This window comes from Perissodus microlepis, chromosome 7 (genome assembly GCF_051167445.1).
Source record: "Perissodus microlepis isolate ML-2025 ecotype Zambia chromosome 7, ASM5116744v1, whole genome shotgun sequence".
Taxonomy (NCBI): Eukaryota; Metazoa; Chordata; class Actinopteri; order Cichliformes; family Cichlidae; genus Perissodus; species Perissodus microlepis.
In genome coordinates this window covers 32,893,133-32,908,124 of record NC_140467.1, presented here as the reverse complement: position 1 = coordinate 32,908,124, position 14,992 = coordinate 32,893,133, and the positions used below count along the sequence as shown (strand labels likewise).

At 41.2% G+C, this 14,992-nt stretch overlaps 1 protein-coding gene across 7 annotated transcripts in view; it reads right to left on the bottom strand.

The window, feature by feature from the left end:
- cacna1bb (calcium channel, voltage-dependent, N type, alpha 1B subunit, b) overlaps positions 1-14,992 on the bottom strand; it is a 220,527-nt gene that overhangs the window by 202,986 nt on the left and 2,549 nt on the right. For all 7 annotated transcript variants that reach the window (XM_084934715.1, XM_084934713.1, XM_084934717.1 and 4 more), the window contains exons 3-5: positions 10,837-11,114; positions 8,656-8,762; positions 3,732-3,871 (exon numbers count right to left, since the gene is read on the bottom strand). In XM_084934715.1, the coding sequence (XP_084790841.1) occupies positions 3,732-3,871; positions 8,656-8,762; positions 10,837-11,114 (525 nt within the window). The remainder of the gene's footprint in view (positions 1-3,731; positions 3,872-8,655; positions 8,763-10,836; positions 11,115-14,992) is intronic.

Here is a 14,992-nt window from a genome sequence, read left to right as displayed (position 1 = left end):
GCATTTCCATTGTCTTTACCTGGCAAAAAAAGGCTTGTTGTGTGATTTGTACCATCAAAGAAATCTGTGCTCCTATTTTCATAGTTCACCTTCTTATATTTTATCTGTACATTACTGACATCTGAGTCTTTCCAGGTTTGCAATCCATGACCCTAAAACTCCACTGTAACATCCTAACACAGTCAGTTCTGGCTTACAATGGCGACAATGCTAAAAAACTGATGGGCACTTTACAGAATAATGGGTGAAGTCACAGTGGCTTCATCTATGTTTCATATGCAATCCAATATCAACATTGATGGGGTTTTCCAAGCACTGGGTAACATGTTTGTTAGGCTATGATTTCATGTTGAGTTGAGGACACAAGTGCAGATGCATAGAGGCAGGTACAGGTGAACTTAAAGTGAGCTGTTCATTACCAGACCAGTCGTTGAAACAAAAGTCTCAAGGGGAACACTGGAAACAAGGAGCAATCTACACTGGGGAATACAGGCTAATGAAGTATGGAAACAGGTCCAAATGTGGGAGTGGGAACACACCTGAAACTCAGATTAAAACAAAACTGGGGAAAGTAAAACGTAAAACAGTACACTAAACACATGGGACAAGGACTACCAGGAAAACAGGAAACCAAACTGAAGGAGACTTGACACAACGGGGGCAGAACAGAATTAATGCACTAAGCAAAAAGATACATGAATATAAACTCAAGGAAAACCAAGAATAACAGATTTATATACATTTACCAAAAAAAACCAACCTCTAAATCACTGGGTAACAGAGCCAGGACCATAACAATGTTATCTAAGAGGACTCCGGTGTTTGGATAAATATCACAAAGTGTCACTAATCAGCCAGAATATCTGTGTGTCCTTATGGTAGAACTACACTTCTTACTGCATTACCAAATCCCCTAATGAAAGATTGTGTCCTACTCGCTTTTAGGTGGAATAATTACAGCAAAATGTTAAACTTTTTAAAATGTGTTTCATAAAAACACTAAATGTTCTGGCACTGAGTGGCTCTAACCACAGGGCACACGATTGTTTACATTGTGCCAGTTTGTGGGTTTTTATTGTGCTCTATAAACAGGAAGTTGGTTAGGACATTAATTCAAGTCGATCTATTCTGCTCATTTCCAGCTCCAAAACACATTTTACTCATGAACTCTGTTTGAGCAGCTTTGCATTATTCACACTCAGTGATGGGAATAATGGCGTTACAAGTAACAGCGTTACTTTTTTTCAGTAACGAGTAATCTAACTAATTACTATTCCTTTACTAACAAGAAAATGTGGTGCGGCCACGTTACTATTTTTCAACAAACAGACGGTTGAAGCTGTCTTCAGTTTACAGTATCTTATACCAGTTGCACGGAAGTAGCTGTAAGTAATCTGGGCGCTACAGCTTTAAGCAGCTGCGCGCGCTCCCGCGGGCGGCAATCACTTTCTTGCAGACGATCACGTTTTGGCACAACACCTGGAGCTAAGGGGGCAAAACAATCGCATGAGTGCTGCTGTTTGACTGAGGGAGAATGTAGTAGTCGTGGTAAACCAATCACATGACCACTTCAAGATGACAAAGCAACAAGGTGATATAGTTTTTAAATTGTGTCGATAGGCCGCGTAAAACCTGAGTCATGATAAACAATATATACGCGTGTTTTTTCCTCAATAGTTTCATAACGTTTACTGTCCAAGGACAGCGCAGCAAGCACTCTGCTTGTGACCAAAAAAAACAAAACAAAAAAACCCACCCCTTTCGTGTTGGTGGAAAAATTCACCATGTCGACCAATCAAAAAAATGATATGGCAACATGACATTTGGTTGTTTAGGAAGAGGGGGAAGTTTTAGGAGTGATGATGAGAGAGAGAGAGAGAGAGAGAGAGCGACAGCAGAAAAAGAGAGAGAGCAAGTTTTGAGATGTGCGAGATTTATGTACTTTAGCGTGTTTGGAGTGTGTAGTTAATGTGTTGTCTTGTGTAGTTAGTGTGTAGTGTTGTGGATAGTTTTGTGTTGTGTGTCAGAACAATGAGGCGACTGCTGTCTCCAGGTAGAGAACAGGAATGCAGAACAGCTGATTGTTATACAAATAGTTTGAAACGGTTATTTTAAAAAAAGGTAAAAGGTAAATGGGTGCAAATAACTTTGTTGTTTGCAAAACTTGTACATAGGATTTTTAAATTGACAATTTATATTTGCATTTAAAGTTATGAAATATGATTCAGTAAACATGTTTGTGGTTGTTACAGTAAAAATATAACTTTTTTTACTCAGATGTTATGTTTTCTGTCTGATTTTAGATCAGTTGTGTTAATACAGTATATCAAAATGTACACATAACTGTAAATTCAGACACGTGAGGTTGTGCTGAAAAGGATGATACCAAACAAGGCAAAGTAAACAGTTTTTAAAGATGAAATGTAGAGGGAAAATCAAAAGTGGTTAAAAATGGCCAATTATACCTTGGACCTCAGAGGGTTAAACATTTTTTTAAAGTAACGCAATAGTTACTTTTCCTAGAATTAATTACTTTTAGAATATTGTAACTTAGTTACTAACTCAGTTACTTTTCTGAAGAAGTGACTAGTAACTATAATTAATTACTTTTTCAAAGTAACTTGCCCAACACTGATGCCTTATTATAACAATGCCCCCGCCCCAAGAAACACTCACAAAAATCCCCCAAAAATACATAAATACTGTATACTTTACTTTATATATACTGTATAAGACAGACTCTTTGTCCCATAAAGACAGCATTTCACCCTTAAAGACAAGCTTTGACATATTAAAGGTGGCTTCCATGTGTAAGCAGCTCAGAAGGACTTTATGATTCATATCTTTTGAAGAAATAGAGGTAATGACTGTGACATGTAAACCTGAAGACTAAACTCTTGTATCTGACCACAGTAAAAACAACACCAACTTAGAAACGTATTAATATCCTTACACCCTCTTCCTGTATTACACTGTAAGGACTTCTTACATCATCAAAAGGGAGTACTGTACTGCCCTAAGCTTTGAAATCCTAGCAGTAACTACTCAGTACTATTGGCTTGACCATGTTCCCTGTCACTGACTCTTCATGGCTCCCCTCTGATGATAAGAAACACAGGCTATTACATCTCTCCAAAGGCCTAGAGCCTCAATGGCTTCCCTGCCGAGAAGCCACCAAGAGCTGCTCAAAAGAGGAAGAAAAGCTTTCAACAATAAAAGCATGTGTCACAGAGCTCACTGCGCCCCACTTAGCTAACAACTTCCAGTGCAGACATGCAATTACATCTGAAATTTATATAAAATGTGAAACATGCAGAATATTGAATATTGTACAGCCTAAGGCGGTATGTCAGCCCCGCAGTCTGGCTTACACTATATATCTTAATGTCACCTAAAATCACACATCAAAAGAAGGCAACCTCAAATTGTTAGAAACAAAGATGGAAGCCGCTCTGCGAGGACATGGCGTCCGTATGGTGTTGCCCAGGAACAGTGTTGAATTCAAGGACAGAGGCAAAAACAAGCAAATGCTCACATCGCACTCCTTTCACTTCTTTCACAGGCTCGGGTTACTCGTTGAATAACAGACATCCTTGTGGGCACATGATCTAACTGGAAGGAGGTGATTCCACTACACTCCCTCTCAGGGTGCTCACAGATATGCACAAAAGAAACCACTCTTACTGCAATGTTTCCATCTCCAGCTGACACCCAGCGGGCGAGGGACTCACCCCGTGAGGACGACCACGAAGTCCATTACATTCCAGCCATTGCGGAGGTAGGAGCCTTTGTGAAATGCGAAGCCCAGGGCGATGATCTTAATGGCGGCCTCAAAACAGAATATTCCAATAAAGTAGGGCTCTGTGTCGTCCTGCAGAAAGACAGAGAGAATCAGAGAGGGGATGAGACCAGCAGAAGAATATCTTTTTGTTGGAGGTAGGAGAGTGTTTACTGAAGCATTAAGTCAAAGAGCAGGGGGTGAATAAAAGAGAGGGAAAAAACTTCTTTCACTTTTTATGCCGGCATGAGCAGAAATGCAGGAATTGAAGCTCTCTTTTGGATGAAAAGACAGTAAATACTGGGAAAACAAATATCCACAAACGCAGGATGATCGTATGGGGGTATTGTAAATTAATGGCGCCCCAGGCGTGCACATTTAATGCATTCAAACAAAAAATGGAGCTTCAACTGAATGCAGACAACTACATGTGCAAACAAAAAATTAAACAAGCTGTGTGTTCTGTTAAAATGTCACATTAAATATCATCAGTGCTGCGTGACTCCAAAAAAAAGGGCAACCTCTGCTGAGGCCATGCAACAGGGCACTTTAAATGGAATAGAGGGCCTTTCTGTCTCACCAGTGAGGTAACAAAACCAAAACTAGAGGTCAAGTAGAGTATCTGGCACTAAGAAATGGCCACTTAGGCTGACCAGAGAGGCATTTGAGGTACTTAGCCTGATAGGGCAGCAACAACAAAGGCACTTGGCCATTTCTGGTATGACATAAGAGAAAAATAGGGAAGGGAAATCTTGCTGCGATTATGTTGGTAGATGGGCAGAAAGAGGAAAAGGTGAGGTGGGGACTGACCAGAAGGTCACTTAAAGTACTCGTGTAGCATTTGAGGTTCCTAATAAAGAATCAGATCCAACTGAAAGGAGTCTGAGCGCTTTATTTGCCCTTATTGTGTAAAATACAAGGCAAATGAAAGGCACCTTCTTAGGATCCTAACCACAGACTGTATATAAAAGATGGATGTAGCACTATAATGTCATTGAATGGTTTGCATGGTGATTTGGAGCCAGACATAAGAGATGGATGGATCTCGCTGAGAAACTCTCATACAGTTTTGACTTGTGACTTATGAAGCTGCTAGAAAGCACGGCCTTGTTCTTTGTCTCTACTCTTATTGTGATGAACATTTACAAAAAGAAACATCCTGATATGTTAACTAAGACTTACAACCAGCTATTGAAGCAACAACCACATCAGAAAGGTGTTTACTGAGATCATGGATCATGAAATGAGCAGCTGAGCCATTTTTCCATAGATATCTACAGAGCTGCCCCCTGCTAACCATGAGAAAAAATTCAGGTATAAGACCTCAGATTAAAGACTTTTAAGTTACGTGAGTCTTTTATAGACAGTCGTTGAAGGTTAGTTGGGCACAAGCATAGCATTAGAAACTTCCAGGGAAGAACTTGACCCAACCAGAAAAGAGCTTGGACTGTTCAAATGCCCTGCTCATGTGTCGTGGGAAAATATAAGCAACCAACCAGGTTTTTAAGGTGTCAGCCAGAAGTGCCAAAAACTGGAGCATTTGGACAGTCAAACTGGTGCTTGGAGCAACAACAGGAGCACAAAAATGAAGCATCGCACTGGCAGGCAGGAGCAATTACAATAATTGGAGATAGCAAGGCCAAAAAGTCAGTTGGACCAACAAATAGGGCCAATGGTCAGAACACATTGGAGCAAATGGAAAGGCATTTAAGAGGCCCCGTGGCGTGACAGCCCATTCTTATTTCCTGGGTGTCAAATGCTGCCATTCTGTCACAGCTGCTGGAATCTCACAGACACGAGGTCATGACGTGCTGGGTTATAACCATAGTCCCACTGGTTTCACATCCAGCTGGTCAATTATACATGTTTATAAATAGCAGCTTAATGTCACACGTAAATGCACTTCATTTTTCAGCATGCTTCATTAATGCTGTGTATTATTAACCTAAACTAGCATGTCAATGTCATGTGAAAAAAACGAGAGGTAATGTTGACATTGGACTTCCTTTTTCTCATAAGATATCTCAGGGATTAAATGCTACAACACCGTGAACTGTTAAACTCCTTTAGATGAACAGAAAGGGCCGTTTCACTGGTCCGGCCCTCTTAAGATGAAAGCAGGCTGTATAAGTCACAACACTATGACTTTTTCCTAAACCTCACCACGCAGTTTAGCCTTCTACTTTCACAAAATAAGTGTAAGTACAAAGTAAAGGAAAAGGAAACGAATCAGCAAGTGAAAACAAAGCAAATCAAACTGGGAAGCACAAAGTTCCCAAACAGGACACACACTGAACTTTAGGAGACGGCTATTATCTCCTGGCATCTAACGCTGCTGTTGTAGAATGGCTGTAAGGGACGCCTGGGATGAGAACGTGCTCCGACACGGGCCAAATGTTTGCACTTACATGGCAACACGTATGACTGGGCAGTTTATTTGAGCACTGCACTACTCTCGAACCATGTCAAACAAGCAGCTCTGGGTCACAGCGGAATAATTTGCACTACGTGGTTGAGCTAACCCTGGGCTGTGCTGCAAGTAAAGGAGCTAGCTCTGGCCTGTGTGGCAGGACACTCTTTGCCTTTGCCTCCCCATTAATATCTCAGAGAGCCTGAAGCGGCGCACAGGGCACGAGCAGAGGATATCTCACGCCTACACTTCGCCTTCTCTCCCCCCTCCATTTTTTGTATTTCTCTCTCTCTTGCTCCCAGCATGCTACAAGCTGACAGACAGTGCCCCCAACCCCCAGCCTCACCCAGCCTCCAACATAAATAATCACATAAAAGCAGTGTGACAGGCCCATGCACTATAAGAAGGGTGACCTTTTCTATACCCCCTGAGTGAGTACAGTGAGCACATGATATAGATATGTTGGATGAGAGTTACTGAGGTGGTGGAACAAGAATGGGTTGGGGTTTTTTTATAATTGAGGAACAAATTAGTGGCTTCTAGGCTATTAATTATAATAATTCCAGTGCCCTATAAAAGGACAATAATCATACATAAAGAAATTGAAATCTTTACATACATAGCGGGAGGAATTTTGGGAATCATAAAGAAAAGCCTTCTGAAAACAGCTAAAGAATCCTCTGCGGATCATGGCATTAAAGCCCTGCAATGGATGTGATGTACTCTCACTGAATAGCTTCTATCATCACTTCCACTTACAGCATGCCTGCTGGTCTATTGACAGAGCTTCATAAACAACAACAAAAGAAAAACCTGATCCCTTGTTCTAATTAAAAGGCATCTTGTTGCATTACATCCTCGAGGTGGAGGAGGCAGCGAGAGGATGCTTGTTTTCCTTCTTTGTGTAACCACTCTAATCACTTCCTCGTGCACGTCTTCGCTGCTGAATTAGCATCACGACCATCAACAGCAGCAAGGTGGATGAATATGTGAGGAATTCTTTGACTTTTTCCACATCAAGCTGTTGCTCTTCGTAGCGCTCTTTGCCTTGCTATTTTTAAGGCTAAATTCCCCTCGGCCACAGCACCCTCAAACTCAAGAGGAACAAAGTGCTGGAGCATGCAGCTATGCATGCACAATTTCTGTCCCCGGCATATATCACACTTGACCTCGCTGTGCAGCAGTCTCTTTTGTTTCTCGTGTCTCTTTTGACTGGTCAGCAGTGCGACGTGACTGTCAGAGTTCAAATGCTGGTTTAAATTGCATATGTGAGAATGGCAGCAGGAGTTGTGATAGGATGAGGAAGAAGAAGAAGAAGAAGAAGAAGAAAAAGGGTGGAAAAACAACCAGTCACAGCTAAACACACCAAATGAACAAAAGTAATTAAGCAAGTGCAGATCGATATTTGGTAAGATGCTAATTAACTAGTTGCTTACTCTTATTGATAGCTTATTGTGCAGGATCATTTATTAGACCATAATGAAGAGCTTTGTTTTAATCAATAACCACCTGATAACCATTTTTGATGTTCAGTAGGATATATTATTTCAGCATTTTTCTGCCTTTCCTTCTGGGATGCTCACTTTAGGGTTCATCACAGCAGGCCGTTTGCCTCCTCTGTCACACCAACACTCCGCATGTCCTCCTTCACTACATATGTGACCCTCGTCTGTGGTCTTTTTCTTTTCCTCTTGCCTGGCAGCTCCATCTTCAACACCCTCTGATTTCCACTCTCCCTCATCTGCACATCCAAACCATCTTAGCCTTGCCCCTCTTCCTTCTCCAAACTGCTCAGCCCGAGCTGTCCCTCTGATGTATTTGTTTCTAATCCAATCCCTCTTGCTCTGTCTTTCAACAAGGACTAACTGTTGCATTTTGAAAACATTGGTTATCGCAGTTTTCTGATACAGCTCAGTTTCCATAAACCTGCACTGCTCCTCCTAGGGCTACAGGGAACTGCTGAGTTTCTCACTCGTGATTTAATTTCTCTTTTTTTCCACATGATTGCAGAACTATCTCACTGTGGGTGTTACTTTCCTCAATTTAACATATTGCCACTTTTAGTGAATTTGTTCTTTCACTGAATCTGACTGGAAACTGTGCCTCTCAATAAGAAGAGGAGCTGCTAACTGCAGTAGTAGTGTGCCATGGTGAATTTCAAAAGTGTGAAGGAGGTTATTAAAGTGTCAAATACAAGTGAAGGAATCACTTTTGATGTTTACCACAAGAATGGACTTATATTTGTTAATAAGGATTGTAGTAGTGCCATGAAAGGCCCATACTGAGCATGCATAAATACGTAAAACCAATAAGCAGTAAACTGGAGATAAGTGTCGAATAATTAGCAATTAGTAAATGTGTGCACTTAAAATAAAGTGTTGCCCAATATTTTTGTAAATCTGGCACCTCCGGGGAAGGGACAGAAAATCAACGTGTGAGGGATGCGACCTTAAAGAGATGGACTTACCAGGCGCTCTGACATGGGCGTCTTGTCACCGGCGGGTAGATGCTGCTCCAGGGCCAAGACGATGCAGTTGGCGATAATTGTGGCCAGGATCATGTACTCAAATGGAGTGTGCAGAGTTAAGGAGCAGTTATAAATGATGTCATATGTATTTCATTTCAGTATGTCTAAAAACCTTCTTAGCACTGATAAACTACTTTATACTGATGAATAAACATCACATTTTTGTAACTCATCTATTCTAATGGAATAAGGAAGCAGATTCATGGCGGTTGCACAGAAATGATCCTGCATGCTCCTGTGCTAAACTTGAATTTAGATGCATTCTGTCCAACTAAGCATAAATTTTCCATCACGCTCTGGTTGAAGGCCTTTTGTGGAAAGAAAGCATCCTATACATGTGCTCATGATCCTTCCAGATGGTTGACCACTTCATTCTGTCATTCATTTTCACTCGGTCACTGCCCTGAGGGTCAGTGCCTATTGAGGGTCCATGAATCACAAGGGAATTGGAAGCTGATGATCATAACAGCAAAGATATGGATAAAAATACTGAGCTGCTTTACTTATCCTGAATATTTCAGGAATGAGTGTGAACGCGGTGATTATTTTATTATCTTGTCCAGTGGAATATCAGAGGTTCCGGTTCATATCAGCCCATAGAGGGCATGGACAAACTGATAAATGCTGTTATTTGATTAGAGCTAATGTTGTCCTCATTGTCGCCCACAGAGCAGATCCAGCTGTCTGGTCATGTCCATCACACAAGCCCTGTGGCTTCGCAGACTAAACAATTTCAACACAGAACTATATAACCTCTCTCTGAGCTTATAACCTACAGTGGAGTCTTTAAGAGACATTAAAATATGAAAAAAAAAATGTTTGGGTGTTTCTGGCACAACCAGTAACAAGTAACAACCAGAGTAACAAGCCACCAAGTTAAAACCTGAATCTTTGTCAGATGATGGCTGATTTTTTTTTGTTCTCCAGGTGTACTTTTTTTCCCCTTCACACAAATAAAACCTGAATGTGATCAGAAAATAGAATTTAAACCCTCAGCAGCAAAACTCGTGCCTGTTGTTTAGATGCAGATATCAGTTTAGCTTTTTTTTTTTTTTTACATTTTAAAAGTTAATGTTGCATTATATATATGAAAAAATGTGAAAATGAGATTATTATTATTATTATTATTATTACACCTGTAACTCTCTAAAACGTTTTTAACGTTTAACATCATTAAAACACAGCTACAAACCTACTTTATGAGGGGAATGAAACGGAGTCTTAAAATCGGGGGAGATGAGATTATTTCTTGAGATTTTTTTTTTTTTATTTATTTATTTATTTATTTTTTTTAAATGAATGAAAGACTCAGAAACACGCTGCTGATGATCAAGTCTTTCGCTAATTTTAAGAGAGCAAACTGCGATTATAAAAGTGACCACGACTCCTCGAAGAGGACTTTTTATTCTTTTCTTTTTTTTTTTTTTTTTGCAGTGTGGAATAAACGGCGTGGAGCGGGGAGCGTGGGCGAGTTCAGCACCATGGAGAGGGCTCCCGACTAAGACAACGAGGCGTGCTGCTATCCTGGACGAGCGCTCTCTGTTTTCTACTTAAAGTAAACTGCGCGCCCCACACAATACAGTGTAGGAGAGCACGGGGACACTAGGGCGGTTAAGCGCAAGCCACATCGCCCCTTTTACGCACGCATCCCTTCATTGACTCGTAGCTGTGCGGATCAATAGCGATGTTTGATCGTGATTAAACACCGCTGTCAGTGCCCAGCGAGCAGTTTACAGCTGACATACTGATAAAAGAACTTCTCGGTATATATGTGGGCGCCGGGAAGGTGGGGGTAATAAAAGAGGCAGCACAATAGGCGGATGTGAAGTCTTTTCACTGCCCGCTGCTGTTCAGAGAACAGCTTTGTGTCATGTTGAAGGGAGATAAGAAGCGGGGCGACAGGTGTAGCCAGCGTTGCGCGGAGGGGGATAAAGAGGGGACAGTGTGTTAGTGGCTACTCCACGGGCGTAAATAGCTGCACATTCAACACTAGAGAAGATAATCCACATCTAAACTTAATAGCTTGGCAAACAGGCCTGCAGGCGGTTGTGTAGCTCTGCTTTTCAACCACTGTGCCTCTAGGCTACAGATGCACCTGCTCTGTGCGTCAGGAAGGATATGGCCACTCTGTTATTCGCTTTGCATACTTCCTGATGAGGTTGTCCTCGCGGAAGATGAAGAGGGAGCGGTTGACGGTGAAGCAGTTTTGTTTGACAGGGTTCGGGTTGTAGATGGCCATCGTCCGGGCTCTCTGGGCCATCGACTGCTTGTACATCCTCTGCCCACCCGGAGCGCCACCACCCCGGGCGCCTCCTCTCCCAGCGCCCGGTCCACCTCTCCCTCCGCCGCCTGCGCTTCCTCCATAGCGGGTGGGTAGATCTTCTGCGAAGCGAGCCATTCTGGAAACGCACAGATCCAAAAGGGGAAAGCCAAAGTGGTGTCAGTGGAAATGGAGGGGAGAAGCATCACAACAAACACGCTTCATACAAACCACTGCTCAGCGTTAGTGTGAGGAGAAAGCGCCGCGTTTGGGAAATAACAGATAAAAGGTGGCCTCACTGAAAACCACGCTCTCTTGATCCTTTCCATTCATTCATCTTCGGCGAAATTTAAAACGTTAAAGTTTTCGAGCCGCAAAGCACTTCCGATGTAAATCACTCAGTTGAGGCTGTTGCATCCATTACAGCTCAAAGTGGAGAAAAATCAGGCTGAAATAAGATCAGAACATCCTGTCTCAGTCCCAAATCCTGTCAGCATCGTCTCCAAACACCAGTTGAAATGTCAGGTGGTCAAAAAAAAAAAAAAAATACCAGGAGGAAAAAGAAAATCCGTTTTTGCGGCTTTTTCCCCAGCCGACAGCAACAATAAAACAAGCAAATCCAGCAGGAGTATTAGTCCTCTGATTTCTGTTTGGTCGCTCCCTGCATGAGGGGCTGTAGGTTTTATACCAAGTCCTTGGTGGAATAAGGAAGAGCGCACGTGACCAGAACGAGCCTATCAGTGACTGGAGCGCACAGACGCGCTCACCGTCTGCTGGCAGGTTATAATGAAGTTCAGAAAAGCCCTGAGGCTCGAACATTTCCCTTTTGGCACCAATGACAGAAGATTAATGCTTACGAAAGACGAGGTTAAGGTCCACCTTTAACATCTCACACTGCAAAACAGGTTGCGCAAGTATCCACATTCAGACCGTGGTTAGAGTAACCATGTTAGAGCTAACAAAAAATAAATAAAAAGGAATTCACTAGAAGATGAATATATGTTAAATTAAGATGAACGGAATCTACAGAGGTGCTGAAAATGATGTGAACACTTTGGAAGTTCAGATCCAAAAACAACATCAGATCTCCTTAAAGAAGACAAAGATAATCCAGTTAAACAAAACACCCAAAAACAGTTTGCTCATTCTTTCATTCATTCAATCCATCAGTTATTTATTTATTGCAGAAACACAGGAGACTCAACGTTTCAGAAACTTTGCAACATTATTGTACCTAATGACATCTTTTATTTTTAAGCACATTTTTACCCCACACAGTGTGTATTTGTGCATATGATGGTTTCCTGTTTTTTTGTTTTTTTTTTAAATGTTTTCTTTATGCTTTTGTTCCTGTTTGTCTGTCAGCAACGTTGTGTAAAATCTGTAAATCCAATTTTCATGAAACCTTTTCTGTCTGCACTTGATGAACTAAATTAATTAAACTAGCACATTAAACCTGATCTAAAATACTTTCATCTTATTTGCTTATATTGAATTATTTCTTTATTTATTACTATGACTTATATTTGATTTTCAAAGGTACTTATTGTAAATTTGTTTAGCTACCAAAAGAATAGCTTTGAATCCAAAACATCAATGTACTGTGTCGAATGGCTCGGTCACTCGACAACAGTAAAAATAAATAAATAGATTTTTAAAAATCTGTGGTTGCCTATCAGATTATTAATTAATCAGATTATTTTGATTGCACGTGTCGCCTGACGGGAGGAAACCTGTCTCCAAACAATTGCAATCACTCTCAGATTTTTAACATTTGTTTTGAAGACAGCAACTAACTGTGAGTGATCCTGGTCCCCATCTCCAGCGACCGTTTTCCCTTGGGTGACCCCAGCAGGAGAGGTATCGACTAAAATTAAACTAAGACTGGACTGTACTTTTATGCAAGACCACTTTATACAGCAATATGTGACTCTATTTAACCACATAAGTCCGTAAAAACATTCTTATTTAAAAATTTGAAGTCCCCTGAGAAAACGGGGATAGGGCCAAAAAGAAATATATAAAGTTAAAAGAACGGAAAGTGAAAAAATCTCAACATACAAACTGGTAAAGTGCTGCCCCCTGCTGTTGAAGGTTTGAATTAAATTCTGCAGAGTGGGTAATTACAAAAAGTACCTTTTAAGATGGAGCAGAGAGACTCACAGGACTGTTAATGTTTAAGTTCAGAGATTGATGGAGCATAGTAACTGTGCTTCAGCTATGTGGTGCTTAGGTTTTTGTGGATGTGCCTGTTGGATACAGATCTGAGTTTCCATTCAGGAGTTTTTAATTCACTCGCAAGATAAATCACTGGCCTTGGCAGAGCTATGCGCTCTCAAATGTCTTTCATTAAGTTACATAAATGTTTGATGGGCCTTTTTTCAACCTGACCGCATGCTCAGACTTTTATTGTTTATTTATTATTTACACACAGCATGTGTGTACAGAATGTGGGGGCCCTGGATGTCAGTTAAAACTTAACTACAAGCTTTAAAGTGCTTTATTATTTTTAGGGGGTTGCCAGATTTGATCCCCTTCCTGATGCAGCTTTCCCATTTTTCCGGGGCTAGGACCGAGACGCTAGCTCATGCGCCTTTGAAGCTGGGTCATGTGTCCTGCCAGAGCTGAGCATGGGGATATTTCACATGCATGGCAGATGTGTTAACCACTACAGCAAAGAGCCACAACTAAAGTATAAACATCCTCACAGACACACGCGTGATGTTGTCTCCTCCCTCTCTCTTTTTGTTTTTCACATGGTAACGTTTCCAATTCTTCTAGCTGGGCTTGCATATGTGATGAGCTTTATAGATGTTCATGCTTCCACCATTGTTTTGTATTGTTTCGTTTCGTTTTCTGCATGCGTGATCATTTTAATGAGCTGCTGGTAGTTAGTTGTTATAGGAAGTGGTTGCTTCCTTGATTCAGACCGCTATAAATCAGGCAGGAGTCTGCAGAGATGAACATTAATTGCCGTTTTATGTGTGCCACTTACCGGAGACAATGGTTATGCTTTTCAAATTAGATTTGGAAACTGAATCTGCTTTACCACTTAGATCTGTAAGTGTGTTTTCTTTCATTCATCATTTTCTACGACAGTATTAATGAGTCTGAATATTGAAGTAGTTTCCTGTTTTACTGCATGTCATTACTTCAGCTTCATGTGAGTCACCTCCTATTAATATTCATAGAAGAATTGTTGTACCGGTGTCTTTTTAAAGCAAACAGATGATTGTTAACGGCTTGTTTCTCTATAGTTTCCTTTGTGTTTGTCCTTCAGGTAGCATGTGGTGTTTAAGCGATGTTCAGTTGGTACTAATGAGCCCTAAAGTGTGCCAAGAAAATATCCCTCACAGCATTACACCACCAGCAGTCTGCTGATACAAGGCAGGATGGATGTATGCTTTTATGTTGTTCATGTCAGATTTTGGTTCTATCATCTGAACATTGCAGGACAAATTGAAGTTCATCACACCAGGCAACATTGTTGTAATCTTCTGCCATCCAATCATGGTGAGCTCATGTGATCTTAGTTTCCACTTCTTAGCTACCAGGAGTTCACCTGGCCTGGTTTTCTGCTTCTTTAGTCTATCTGCTGCAGGGTTTCACATGTTATGCATTCGGAGACGCTCTTCTGCAAACATTGGTTGTAGCATTTCCACCTTCTCGGAGCAGTGTGATCATTCTCCTCTGACATCTACGTAGCAGCTCTGTATTTTAACCCAGAGAACTGTCGCTCACTGGAAATTTTCTCTTTTTTTTAGACCATTCTCTGTAAACCCTATGGTTGTGTGGCAAAATCCCACCAGATCAGATCAGCAGGTTCTAAAACACTCAGTCCAACAACCATATCACGCTCACAGTCACTGAAATCCCCTTTGTTGCCCATTCTGATATTTCAGTTTCAACTTCAGGAAGTCTTCTTGAGCTGCTGCCACATGATTGGCTGATTAGACGTGCTAATAACGTAAAAAGTGGGTGTAAACCAAAATTATGTCGACACTGGAACACAAAACA